The sequence below is a fragment of the Spermophilus citellus genome, assembly GCF_964194105.1.
Source record: "Spermophilus citellus genome assembly, chromosome: 5".
Lineage (NCBI taxonomy): Eukaryota > Metazoa > Chordata > Mammalia > Rodentia > Sciuridae > Spermophilus > Spermophilus citellus.
The window spans coordinates 108,911,033-108,925,908 of record NC_138186.1 but is presented as its reverse complement, the minus strand read 5'-3'; the positions used below and the strand labels follow the sequence as shown (position 1 = coordinate 108,925,908).

The window sequence follows — 14,876 nt, the reverse complement described above, 5'->3', positions numbered from 1 at the left end:
TATATATATTACAGAAATTTTTCTCTAGTTGACCTTTTATGATTATTTGTAACCATGTAGAAATTCTGTATATCTATTTATATTCTCTGGGTTTTGTGTTTTACATACAAAGCCTATACTTACTTCATCCATGATTTCTTAGAATACTTTTTAAATTTGTATTTTTTTTATTTTTTTTTTTTTACTATTGAGTTCTTCATCTATCTGGAACTTACTTCAGATTGTAATGGGCCCATCATCTCTTTCAAAATATGTCCTGTTTTTTCCTTTTGATTTTAAAATTTAATATGGAAAATACTCATTTAACTGAGTCAATTTCTATGTCTTTTATCTTACTGTTTCTTCCTTTCAGTCAGGTACTAGCAATACAAATACAAAGTAGATCATTGTCATAAGTGACAGTATTGTAAATTTTGTTAAGTGTGGTTTTAACTTTTTGCATGTGCTTTTATTGCAAACACAACATATTTTAAAATTATTTGTTTATTAGTCTTTTTTTTTAACCAGTCTACAAATTATTCAATGCTCACACTTTGTCTTAAATTTCTTTGTATTCCTAGGATCTAGTATGTGATAAATGTGTGTTTCTATTTAAGTGACCTTTCCTTTGATTCTTTTTTTTTTTTTTTTTTTTTGGCTCTTTCAGCCATTTATTTATTTTTATTTACAGTTTATGTTCAATGCAAATCAGTTCCATAACATGAGAAGTTACTATGAATCAAAGCATAAATACACAGACACAATATATAATCCAAATAGATTTACAGCATTCAGGTATGAAGCAAAGGGGCGTGTTCATTCACATACACAGTAGCTTTAGATCTGTTTGATCTGGTTGTTCCTGTGTAGGTTTCAAATGATGAGAAAAAGTGATTTGGGTTATCAAGACTACAGTGGCCATATTAGATACTGGAACATTTAAGCATCAATATGTGACCACGCAAACAAAAGATTTCAGGGAGTGTGAATTTTTCAAAAGGTTTCTGTGTATCAAGGCAGTTGTAAAAGATTAGAGGATCAAGACTGCTTTTAAGCGTAAGATCAGGTTCTAACTACTTAAAAATATTGACTGATAACAGAAAGTGTTCTAAACATGGCTATCCTGATCCATAGTTTTTTTAAAAAAGGTATTTACAGAAAAAATATAAAAAAGTTTTTGTGAATTTAATATGCACTTCTCAAATGCTGATTTATAAATTTGGCTTCTTCACATAGTTGCCTTTCTGATTTCAAGATTTGCCATTCTACCTTCAAAGCTGACCATTTTTAATTGTGAAAGGTATTCAACAAATGCAGAAAAAAAAAGCAGCATTTTGAAATTAGTTGAGGTCAGTGCAGTTCTACTCTTTGGAATCAGTTTAGCTAAAGGAATCTGGCACTCTTGTTGAATGAAAACAGGAGATGGGCGATACCTACCATTTGACTTTGTGAGGATAAGCAAGACTTACTCATGAGGCCTGGATTTGAGGTGAATTCCAAACTATCATTGCCCTGGCACATGTCAATTACTACATAAAAGTCCAAACATAATGTCAAAACCAAAAACCACAGAGGAAAGAGTTCAGTTCCCAAAGGAACAGAAATAGTTTAACAATTTGAAACTTTATCTAGAATATATAAGCATTAAATTAGCACTGCTGAAATGATACATTGAGGATTTACCTGGAAGTTCCCTCTATTGGGAACAGGTGCTGTTTTATGGCCTTGTAGATTTCATGAACCAAATGAAAACTGAAGTCTCCATTCCACATTCCATCCTTTATGTCTAGATAAAATCTATTCTTGTTTTCAATGTAGAGTCTTAAGTGTCCGTATTCAGGAAATCGTGTCTCAATTTTGGATGTTCTCTCTTTTTATCTTGTATGTGAAACTCCAGCAGATTTAATATTGGCATTCATCACTTATGAAACCCTTCACATGTCCTTCAAACCAATCAATTTGGAATTCTCAACATTTTCTATGTCAATAAAATCAGGTGTGGAATTGGTAGATTTGATGCAGACCTGCTTCTTCCTTGACACCCTGGACGTCTAGTTGCTATTTCAGATTGGGTTTAGAAGATGGGGAAGTAGAGATGTTTCTTGGCCTGCCTGAGTCTCTAACAGTAGAGATGTAGAAGAGAGAGCAAGATCACAAGCAGACTGGCTGTTGACTGCAGGGCACTGCCACCTGTGTTGGGTGTAGCATTAGTTGAACTGGGAGCAGGAGAGGTACTCTGTGAGGAGTTACTTGAAAGTATCACAACAGCTGTTTGGTTTGAATAATTCTTGGTGGATAGGAGCAGTGCCAGAAGCAGCAGCCCCAGCTCCACACTGGCCACTATCGCTCTGCCCCTGTCTGCTCTGTCGGTACGCTGTCTCGCTAGATTCGAGGAGATAGGATGGCTCCAGGAGTGTGCAGGCAAGGTCTCCTTTGATTCTTTAAAGTGCATTTTTTCCTCAGTCACTTTTGTGTTTGTTATGAAGTACTTTTTCTTAAGAATGTAAATAATTTAATGCAGTAATGAATATGAGGCTGCTTAGCTGAAATAATCTCTTATAAGGTCAATCAAATTATATGGTGGTATTGTGCAGAGATGGATCAAAATATTACCACCGAAATCTTCCTATAAAAACTGATCCTTGGGGCTGGGGCTGGGGTCCTCAGTAGCATACTTGCCTGGCATATGTGAAGCACTGGGTTCAATTCTCAGCACTGCATATAAATAAATAAAATAAAAGCATATAAATAGATAAAATAAAAGTCTATCAACAACTCTATATATATATATATATATATATATATACACATTTTTCTGCATTAAAATAATTTGAGTTGGGTGCAGTGGCACATGCCTGCAATCCCAGCACCTTGGGAGGCTGAGACAGGAGGATCACAAGGTCAAAGCCAGTCTCAGCAAAAGTTCCTGTCTCTAAATAAAATACAAAATATGGCTGGGGATTTGGCTCCCTGGCCGAGTGCCCCTAAGTTCAATTCCCAGTACCCACCCAAAATAATGATAATAATAATAATTTGAGGAGGTTATATATATGTACATTCAAGGACATGGAAAGATGTTTAATATTAAAACCGTGGTCTGATACTACTATACTCATTAGTATGGCTAAAATGAAAAATAATGACGTTGTCAAGTGCAGACAAACATTCGAAGTAACTGTAACTCTTGTTTTTTGCTGATATAAATTAGCTACTCTGGAAATGGTTTGCCATTTTGTATATAGTTAAACATAGCGTTTACCATATGACCCATCTGCTCCATTACTGGTGATTACATTTAAACATGAAAACATAGACACACACACACATCTCAATGTTCAGAGAGGTTCTGTTTATAATTACCCAAACTGTAAACTATAAACTTACTCAATGTCATTCAGTGAGAGATTATATTATGAAACTGATATGCCCATTGATACTATTGAATATGATTTGGCATTAAAAAGGAATGGATTATTAATATGTGTGCAACAACTTGGATGACTCTTAAAAGGCATGAAGCTGAGTGAAAGAAACCTGTCCAAAAAGCATATATACTGTTTAATTCAATATATAACACTATAACATTCGTGAAGTGACAGAACTTTAGGGATGAAGAACAGATCAGTGGCTACCACAGATTGTAGGTAGGGAGGGCTTCTATAAATAAATGGTACAAAGGAGTTTTATATCTTGATAATGGTAGTAATTATACATATTGATACATATGTTATAATTCATAGAACTGTATGCCAAAAGTATCTTTGCCAGATGATAATTTTTAAAATAAGATTTTTAAAAGTATATATCCTTAGACTTCTTCCCCCAAAGATTGCAATTCATTTATACTGTGAGCTATGGCAGACCACATATGAAAAATTCAGATTCAAACATTAATAGTAAAAAACCTACACCTGTTTTAATTTAAGACTTTTGTCACATCAGGTCTCTGTTGAACTAATAAAAAAGAATGTCCAGAATATATAAGAATAGAGATAAGAGAAGTGTCTGTTAAGTGTCTCCTAGGTCCTCACAGAGACCAGAGGTGTATACCCATTGGGTTAAGTGTACAGCCCTCGTGGTTGGAGTAGAAGGTACTGTGTGAACACATTCACCTTCTGAGAAAATTCTTACTGCAGTTACATACTTCCGATGTTTAATTTTTTTCCTGTGCCTTGGTACCCCAGCAGTCTTCACCAAGTCCTATGTTAACTGGGGTTTATTCAAGGAATCTAGATATAATATAGCACATATATTATTAGTATATTTCAATACAGGATATTTAGACTTTACCTGAAACAAACAGCAGTTCACCAATATGGTTTGTACGAACATCTCCAAACATATTCTTTCTCTTTGAGCTCTATTCTTAAATATTAGAAATTAAATAGGTGAAGTGTCTTCTATCCCTTCCTTTGGCATGTAAAGGAGCTGTTATTTCTTAGCAAACACTCCACAACAGACTTCATCCCAACGTCTTTCCTTATTCGTAAGAAGTGATTATAGGAATATTGACCATAAGAATATTGCTTGTCTGAAAAGATAAAGGCTGATTCAGTTAGTGTAGTTGATTGTAAAGTGTGTGATAAAATGATTTCTACAGGCTGACTACATTGCACCAAAATAAAACAAGAATATGCTTCTTTTGAATTTGAAAGGAGATAGTCTGGATAGTCTTTGTTACATATGTGTGTATTTTGTTTTGAATTTAAGGCTTAAAATGTGCAAGTTGTTATTTATTTAGCTGGCCACTAGATGGTGTGGTTTGCTAAAAGTTTTACCCTTCCTTCAGCTTTAGAATTGAAACCAATTTCATGGAATGGGAGCGATTTTCTTAGATCTTTCGTAGTTAATTAGTATAATTATCTTAGAAGTTTAAAATTGTAAGTAACCTGAGAGTTAGATAATCAGTGTAGCGTAATCTGGACTAGAATCCTAGTCTTACTGAAATCTCACTCCCTGCTGATACAGTGTTTCTTACATAAAAGTATGGGGGAAAATGTTCTTAAAGCTCTTCAATTGTTGATAATGAGATTTTTTTCAGAATAATAACTAGCACATAGCATGATACCCAAAAGAAGCTTTGTCTGTATAAACAGTTTTTAAATGTTTATCTGAAATTTTAAATTTTCCAAAAATGTGTTTTCTAGTATACAGTAAGTCTTTATTGAAAAATTTTTTGGATCTTCTGCTGTAGCACTTATACGTATTGCAGGTAAGTGTACCAAATCCCATATCTGAGCTCAGACCAGGCCAAAGAACAGACACCATAAGTGAAATCAGTACACACAGCTAATTGTAAAGTTGAGGATCCGGGACAGGTGGTCAGTTCTATCCCATCAAAGCTCACCATAAACAAAGCTGTAGGTGAACAGTGTTGGGTTTATTGACTCATCACAATGATCAAGACCATGGAAGCATCTCAGTAAGAGAAGCAAGTCTTCTAGGTAGTGGATCTGGAATAGAAAGTAGGTGTGATTTGTCAAAAGAGAGATTTCAAGGCTGTGGTGGGTAGTGTAGGTAGGTGGGGTTAAATTATGGGAATTAAGTTTTTAGGCCCTTGTATTGTAAGGACTCCAGCCTTATAGGGAGTTGGGACACATGTTTTTGCTTATTTTTAAAATAGTATTTTTGGAAGAATAATAAACAGGTAATACTAATAAATTGCAAGAAAGGACAGCTAGATAAAGGAGGCACTTGCTTTTTACTTCATTCCTTTTGAATTTTGTATCATGTTCTTTTGAATTTTGTATCATGATCTTATATACTAAGATTCAGTCACATCCTTGGATACTTAATTTTATGCTTTTGTTGATAAACTCTTTTAGCAGCTATGTTAAATAGAAACTGCTTTTAAATGCTAAATAATGTTTTTATGTTTTGTTGATATTTATTCTAGGTGCAAAAGTCAAGAAATAAGCAAGTACGAGAGTTATTCCCAGATGGTTTTAGTATTCATCATGCAGGAATGCTTCGGCAGGACAGAAATTTAGTTGAAAACTTGTTTTCCAATGGTCATATCAAAGTCCTAGTCTGTACAGCTACGTTAGCCTGGGGTGTCAATCTCCCTGCTCACGCTGTTATTATTAAGGTAGGAGCTTACCTTCTTTTGATACAGATTTGTGTGTGTGTTAAAACAAATCTATGAATTGATTTATTTAGAAAAATATTGTGATTCAGCTGTTTCTTTGACATTGAATGTTAATTAATATAAGAGAAAAATATTTTCTCCAATAAAATTCAGTTTATATTGTAAAAATTTAACTATCACAGATGATGAAGGGATTAGTTAAAGTACACTTTCGAGATCTTACTGTATTTGCCCAATTTCAGTATTCAGCTCTTCAGGATTATATTTATGTGTACTTATGTTAATTTTTATTAACTTTTCCTTATCTAGGGAACACAAATATATGCTGCAAAAAGAGGCTCCTTTGTTGACCTTGGAATTTTAGATGTCATGCAGATATTTGGCCGAGCTGGACGACCACAATTTGACAAATTTGGGGAAGGAGTCATTATAACAACACATGATAAACTCAGCCATTACCTCACTCTCCTCACTCAACAAAACCCAATTGAGAGTCAGTTTCTGGAAAGTCTTGCAGATAACCTAAATGCAGAGGTAAGATCTGATCAGTCAAAAGTTGAGATAGAATCGTCAGCTTTAAGAATAACGATAAAGGTTGTGTTGGTTTTTACTTTGTAGTATTTAGGAATACAGATTATGCCATATAGTCATAAGACAAAAGAGGCTGGGGCGGGAGGGGTGGCAATATTGTTGATTAACTCACAGCAGTATAAATCTAGACAACAATACTGACAGGAACTCATTGTTAAATGACCACACTTTCAATCTAGAGGTTTTGCTATAGATCAGAAATCCAATCCAAAGTTTACAAATCAGGGAAACAGAAATAGCAATAACTGACATTTTTAGTGCTGAATTGATGATTAATATTTGTATGAAGTTTTTCTAAGTTTTATGAAGCTTTCTTGTCTTTATTAGGTCATTTGATTAACTTTGTTATGTAAAATGTGATTGCCTAAATTGAGCAAGAGTATAATCTTTTATTTCAAATGTGTGTGTGCAGGCATGTGGGAGTGTGTGGGGGGAGACTTTAATAATAGGATTTAAATAATGGACCTGGAAAGCATAGGTAACATCTCAACTGGTAAAGAAAATAAACATTTTTACAATTTAGAGTATATATATCAAACTTTCAAATGAATGTTCAAAATTCAGTGCAATGTTTTCATGACATTTTTAATGACTGCACAAGTATTTAACACTTTCCTATCTCAGTATCCTTTTTTTTAAAGTTAACTCAAATAATTTAGGTAATTTAGGTAAGATGTAAATATTGAATAAATGAATGAAATATTCACAATCATATTCACAATCAAATATTACTTATTGTGTGCAAGTCTATATGGAGTACTTCTTAAACAGCTTATAGAAATTCTATTCGGGTTATTTACAAGACTCTTTATAGAGAATGAAAGACACACTCTACATTATGTAGTTCTTCTGTTAAGAAGCATATAGTCCAAAAGGAGAAAAAAAGACATGGAAAGAAAATGACAACTTCCATAGAAGTACTTGGTAGAAGGAGAAAATATGTTTGACCTGGGGCTATCAAAAAAAAGCTTTTTTCATGATGATAGTAAACTTAGTCTGAGTTCAGAGGATAGATAAGTTTTGGAAGATAAGTTTGAAAGTAAGAAAAAAAGCATGAAGAGCACTGGTTTACCTTAATAAAATTACAGGACAACAAAAAGAGATTAGAAAATAAAATTTGACTCCAAAGAAAATATTATCATAGCTCAATTTTGGTCCTCATTGCCTACCCTGATTGCATAGTGTAAGTAATTAGGTCTGGGCCAAGAGTGTTTATAATGGGATAAAATCTATTACTGTAAAGTGATAGTAATAGTAGCATAGGCTAGAGACTGCTGGGTGCTTCATGTACATTCTCTTATTCTGTCAGACCTGCTAAGTAGATATTATCCTCAGAGAAATATGTAACTGCCCAAGGTCACTAAGGTATAATTTTTAGAACTAATATTCAAACTGAGGTCTATTTAGCTCTAAAGGAGATCTTTTTATTGTTGCTTAAGACATCTGTAATCTTATTAAAAATGTAATAAGTTTAAAAAAAAATACATTACCCTACCTTAGGATTCTCCCTTCTTTTCTTCTAAAACCTGAACTAAACATTTTCCAAAATGGTAGCCATAATTTCTCTTACATTTACAGTAAAAAAGAAAAAAGAAAAAATAATCCTGTTTTTCTAAAATTTTGCTTAAAGAGCATGTCAAGGAATACTAAATCTTAGCAAACCTAGAATTAGTTCTTGATAGTTTTTGTGAGTGGTAGTCACAATGTGTTGATGTGTTTATGCAGAAGACACAAAGTAAGTAAAACAATGTTCTTGTCCTCAGGGAACTCTTCCCTGGGGACAAAAAAGTAGCACCAGTGAAACTGTTTGATCTAGCCCTCCGTATAAAAATAGCCCTTAAGTTCATCCCATATTAATTAAAGTACTTGCTAGAAATGTCATTTTCAGAAATGTCAACACACTCTGAGCACAATTCCATTTAGTGATATAAAGGGCATTTAAATAATGAAACATATAGATTGAAATTTTTAGTTACTATAATGAAGTATAGCAATTGCTAAGCTTGCTTATATCGTGGTTTACTGGAAGAGCTCCCTGTTACAGTAAATTTTCCTGTTAATGAAACAGACTCCTTTAAATTATAGTTGAATGTGAAATTAAACTTAGTCATCTGTACACATCAAGTGTGAAATTGTTTTATAACATAAATCTGTGCTGCATTCTTAAGATAATGGATTTGTAAGTCCTTAGACTGCAAAAAATCTTCGAAAGACTCTAAAATATCACTAATCAACATAAAGGTTATGTTAGGATAGTAATGTTGCCCTTATTAATATATTTGATTTCATGAATATCAATTTTGACCATGAATTTAGAAAAACTGGAGAAAATATTTTATGAAGTATAATTTAATGCAAACATTTTATGAGACATCTTTGCTGATTGATGCCTAATGGGGCTAACTCCATAATGCTAAAGTTGAGAAGTAACAAATCCCTTTCCTATAAAGAGCCACTTAACTTTGCACTGGGAGAAACACTGATATATGTGTTTCAGGCTAATTAAAATGTATTCATGTTGCTCAGTGTATATTCTGTTCTAATCCCTATATTCCATACTTTATAACTTTGTTAATTATTCTATATCCTAACATATACATTCTTTGTGTACGAAGAGTTCTTGTCTCTTCAGGATGTTGTACATATACTGGCTCTTGAGTTAAAACCTCCACAGTCTGACTACCCTTCCCACTTCCATTACTCCTCAACATAGGCCTTCTGCCCTAGGAAGCTATTACTCTACTCACTTCACTAAGAAAGGCCCAGTTTTCTTATTTAATGCAATATAGATGCTCTCATTGTGAAAATTCAATAAGTGCCTCTTCCAAGTTGGTAGGCAATATAGTATCACTATTTTCTGATAATCCCTTCATATGTAGCCCTACTTAAGCAGTTCATATATAGATATAAATATATATATGTATCTATATATACATACATGCTCATGATTATATTTGCTTATTTAGTTTCTAAAAACTATATAAAGTTGATAGAAACCATATGAATGGTTTTAACTAGTTTTTTAAAACACATATAGTAAAAATAAATAAGATAACCTTAAAGACTAAAGTTTAAATAGATAAATATGAAGTGACACTTGAGTCTGATTTCTGAATTACCAAATTTGGAGTGGATTTTATTTTTGTTAAAGAAAAATAAAGTTTATTACACTATACACTAATGCCACTTTTACATGTTATATTTTTGAGTATCTGGTATGTGCTAGACTCTGTGGATGTTGGGCTTCTATTTGTCATCTTAATTACTTATACATGTCTCACCTCCATGACTAGAGAAGTGAAGTCAGGGACCATACTATTTGTTACCATATCCATTGTACCTTAAATAATATACAGGCTTTTTAGTGACTTGTTATGATTATGGAGATAATGAATAAATTTTAAAAAGAGGGAGTATGGAAAAAATACTTGTTTTATGAAAGGCTCCTGTATCAGCCACTAGGGGACAGCAAATATTTTCAAGAAAATTTTTATTTTTGTCACTAGGTGGCATTCAAGGATTAGTCTCAAAATAAGGTGTACCTTTACATTTATTTTTCTGGATAATCTCTTCTTTTTTAATGAATTATTAGAAGATTTCCATTACATGATCTAATTTTTGATACCTACTTTCTCTTCTAATCTTATAACTAATAGCAATAGGTAATTATTAATGTTTATTTGATAAGTCTGATTTTTAAATTGTCCTTTATAAAATTTTTGTCTCTTGAGATTTGTATAGTATTTTAAAAGAGTATCATAAGGTCAAAAGGGAATGAATATAGGTTGTTATTTTAAAGTAATAACATAAAGTAATAAGGGAATATAGGTCACTATAAAGGAATATATGGGTTATATGACAATACAGTTTTGACTTGCAAATAATGAAATCAGAAATAGGTGAGACTGTCAGCTATTTATCCGTATCATCAAACTAGTTTTATTTACCTAAGCAGACTGGAAAAACTATTTAAACATCCTACACAACTCTCTTATTGCCTTAATTTTAATTCTTACTGCTTTTCATTTTCTGAAAAGCCTTACAGTTTAGATTTAGGAAGTGTACTTATTTACCTATGGTATGGATGGCTTGGTCATTTTTAAGTAAACTAGTGGAAATTTAGAAGTAAATAGGCAGAATCTTCTTACATATTTTTACTTTTGGTTGTCCCATTTTTTAAATAACAAATACTATGATGTAATATTACAGTGAAAATTATATGCTGCTGTATCTCATCTTCAATTTACTTAAATGTACACTTTTGTGTTGTTGTTGTATTTTGTTTTGTTTGGTGCTCGGGATTGAACCTAGGACCTTCTGCATGCCAATCATGTACTGTACCACTCCCAGTCCATCTACATTTTTATTTCACAAAAAAAGTTATATAGAATTAAAAATTATAATATAGGGATTAAATCAAACATGAAGATTTTTATTTTCTTCAATATTAGTACAAAAAGTGGCAGCATTTGTTTTCCTTTTTTTCCCCCCTCCTGTGAGTAAAAAAAAAGGTTCAGGAACAAATTTATAGCTCTCAAGTTTCACAACTTTGGTTAATTGTTAAAATAAAAAGGGTACTTTAAGTAAAAGCAGAATTACTTCCTATAAATCCCTTACTTAAGGAACTATTTCAAGAATACATCTCATTAAAATTCTGCATTAATATCCTTATCTAATAATTTCTTTCTCTTTATTACACAGATCTTATATTTATTGTTGTGTTCTAAATTATTAACCTTTGGTTTTATTTAATAAATATATCACAAATCACTTCAAATGCTATATTAAACATTATATTTCCTTTCTGAATATAATCTAAACAATCATCCAATGGTTACTTTGGTTCAAATGTTTAAATATCATATTTTCCCATTGCTTGTTTAAGTTTACCAATTTAAAAAAACACCCTATTCTTGTATGATTTTGAAAGCATAAATATTAATATGTCTAAATACCAATAAATTTGCTTTGCTTTGTGCAGAAATAATTGCATTTTCCATTATATGCATATTGTATGTTTATACTGGCAGTCCTCTAAATGAGTATCTCTAAAGGTAAAAACTACCATTATACCTTCTATGGTTTTATTGATGACAGTGCACAGAATCAGGATAAAGATCGACAGAACTAAAATATTTCGTTATTTTTTTTAATAATGTTGAGTTTTATTTTTGAATCTTTATTCATTTTATTTATTTTTTTATGTGGTGCTGAGGGTTAAGCCCAGTGCCTCACATGTGCTTAGACAAGTGCTCTACCTACAACCCCAGCCCCATATTTTGTTATTTTTATTCTGGTACACTTACATTTAAACATATTCAGTAGTTTTATTATATAAAATGAAACTAAAACAAAATGGATACAGAATATGAAAAAGAATTAACAAACGACAAAAATGTCCTTAATGCTATGTAGAATTAAAATCCATACAGGGAAAAATAACCAAATGTCATCATTGAGTAAGTTCAGTTTGGGAAGATAGCATTTCCAATGTATTATTCTCAATGAAATAAAGAGGACTGCTGTTTTCAGTAACTGAGAAGTCATTTCAGTGATTGTGCTTACCTTCTTTAAATGTAGCACGATGATCTATTTTGGAAACTTAATTTCTGGCAGAATGGCCTTTGCTGTAATGTTTATGTTTGACTTTAATGCATTACTTTAATTTCTGTTGTATTTTTGATTTGCAGATTGCTCTGGGAACAGTCACAAACGTGGAAGAAGCAGTAAAGTGGATAAGTTACACTTACCTTTATGTACGGATGAGAGCAAATCCATTAGTGTATGGCATCAGTCACAAAGCTTATCAGGTAGAAAACTCAAACTCATTTATTTAAAAAAAAAAAAAACTCAAACCTTCTTTTTGGTTCTGTAATCCTTTCATGATGTGAGGATAAATATTTGCTACTGTTGCCTCATCTGAAAAGAGTTATGGACCTAGAAGAAAAATAAAGAGCCTTAATCGTTTTTTAAAATACACTAAAGAAAATTAAATTAGTTCCTTGTAATTATTTTGCTTTATTTAAATCTCTTTTCCCATTAATAATGTTGATATTTGTATCATTCTATTTTTCAGGTATATTTCTGTTAGATGTTAATATTTCACTATGATTTTTTACTCTGATACATTTAGTTTTAGAAATAACCAGATATAAGGAAACATATAGACCATTTTTAAAAATAGGCTTGTTATATACAATCTACTCCTCCTGTCATGTCCCTTCTATGCCCTATAGTGAAATTAAAAGATAGCATTAATGCATTATTGTCTTAACAGTTTAAAGTTTGAAGTCAGTTTCATGATTCAATGTGTATGCATAGACAGAAAATTAGATACATGTGATAGCAGGTCTTCCTATGAGCTTTATAGTTGTGTGGTCCATGTGGCTTACAGATCTTGTCTTTTCTTTAGAACTCTGCTTTATATACTGTAAGTGCTTCCTAATTACAGATAAAATTCAGTTGTAATGTAAAAAAAACACATTATTTCACCATCTTCATATGATATTTACTTCTGTTAAGTCAAAATTATTAAAGAGGTTGAGTCTAACTCAAAATTACAGTTTTTCTCTATTTACCAATACACATACACAAAAATATTGTACTGATAAATACACATACATATGCATTGTGTGTGTGTGTGTGTGTGTGTGTGTGTGTGTGTGTGTGTATTGGTAAATGCATATATATAAATATATGTGCATTTGTTATCAAAGCAATTGCCAAACTTTTGGGGTTTTTCTTTCATTTTTCCTTTTCTTGTGCAGTAGATTTTGCCATGGAAGAGTTGAAACTTAAGACTTAGGGGGAAAAATTAAGAATAGTAGTAGCAACTAGTTCTGAAGCTGGTAATCTGAAAATCTTAGGTTTTCATACTTGGGTCTTCTTTACATAGAATTCCACTATTTTTCTGCTTCTCAGTTAAAATATGTGCTGATCTTCAAATGGATGTCTTATTTTATAAGCAATTTGTTCTGTTATAAAATATAACTGTATTATAATCTGATTTTATACATTTTTATATTTATTAATTTTTAACTGGTACTCTATAGACACACATGAAGGTGGGATTCACTGTGAGTTATTCATACATGTGCATAGCATAATTTGGTCAGTTTCTTCACTCAGTTCCTCCCTTTTCCATCCCTTCTCCCTTCCCTCTGGACCCTTTATCTACTCCACTGATCTCCTTTCTATTTTCATGGGACATTGCCTGCCCCCTTTCCCTATTTTTTTAGTTCCTTAGTTATCTATTGCTTCCACATATGAGATAAAACATAAGGCCATGACTTTTTGAGTCTGGCTTATTTCACTTAGCATGATGTTCTCCAGTTCCATCCATTTGCCAGCAAATGCCATAATTTCATTCTTCTTTATGTCTGAATAAAACTCCATTTTGTACATATACCATATTTTCCCCATTTGTTCATATGTTGATGGGTACTTGAACTGGTTACATATTGTGTAATATTGTGAATATTATTGTGAATATTCTATTGTGAATTGTGCTGCTGTGACCCAGCAATCCCAAAAGACCTTGCACTTTTTAAATAATGTGTTTCTAAATGTTCTCATCACAAATATGATCATTGTGAGAATAGTCAAAGGTACAATGAAAATTTTCTGAAGGATTAAAAATAAACAAGTACATGTATTTTCATGGGCTAAATATCCCTTGGAATAAGATAAACACATCAATTGATTTTTAATATCAAAAGATTTTTTGCAGTATAATGAAAACTTTAAAATAGTTTTCTGGTATTTAAAAAAGAGGAATTTTGTTTCATTCCAGGATTCATAGTTTTACTGCCTTTACAGTTCTACGTCTTAACTTTTTCTTTAACTTATATGTTTTGATTTTGTTGCTCTGTAAATTTGTATCTATAGAATTCTTATAGACAAACACAAATCAAGTAGTTTGAACCTGATATATATAGTATCACTTATAGCAAATATTTGCTGATAATACTCTTGATGCTATGTTACTTATCTGCAGTTAGTTTCCTTTTGCCTCATTTTTCTGATTTTTAAAACTCTTTAAGCTGCCATAAAGATCTGAGTTAAAACAAATGGCAGAAGTATTAACTCATTAGATTTCTAAGGAGTTTTACTACTTCTCCAACAACCCCATTAAAGGTCATATTTTACATAATTGCTCATAACAAGAGATTAATCTTCAAGACTTAGATGTGTATGGTTGTGCACTTGTACAGTATGG

At 32.0% G+C, this 14,876-nt stretch overlaps 1 protein-coding gene across 3 annotated transcripts in view; it reads left to right on the top strand.

Annotated features, from left to right (window-relative positions):
* The window catches only part of ASCC3 (activating signal cointegrator 1 complex subunit 3), a 409,213-nt gene that overhangs the window by 232,800 nt on the left and 161,537 nt on the right, over positions 1–14,876 (top strand). For all 3 annotated transcript variants that reach the window (XM_081294719.1, XM_081294720.1, XM_081294718.1), the window contains exons 15-17: positions 5,876–6,067; positions 6,377–6,601; positions 12,349–12,468. In XM_081294719.1, the coding sequence (XP_081150845.1) occupies positions 5,876–6,067; positions 6,377–6,601; positions 12,349–12,468 (537 nt within the window). The remainder of the gene's footprint in view (positions 1–5,875; positions 6,068–6,376; positions 6,602–12,348; positions 12,469–14,876) is intronic.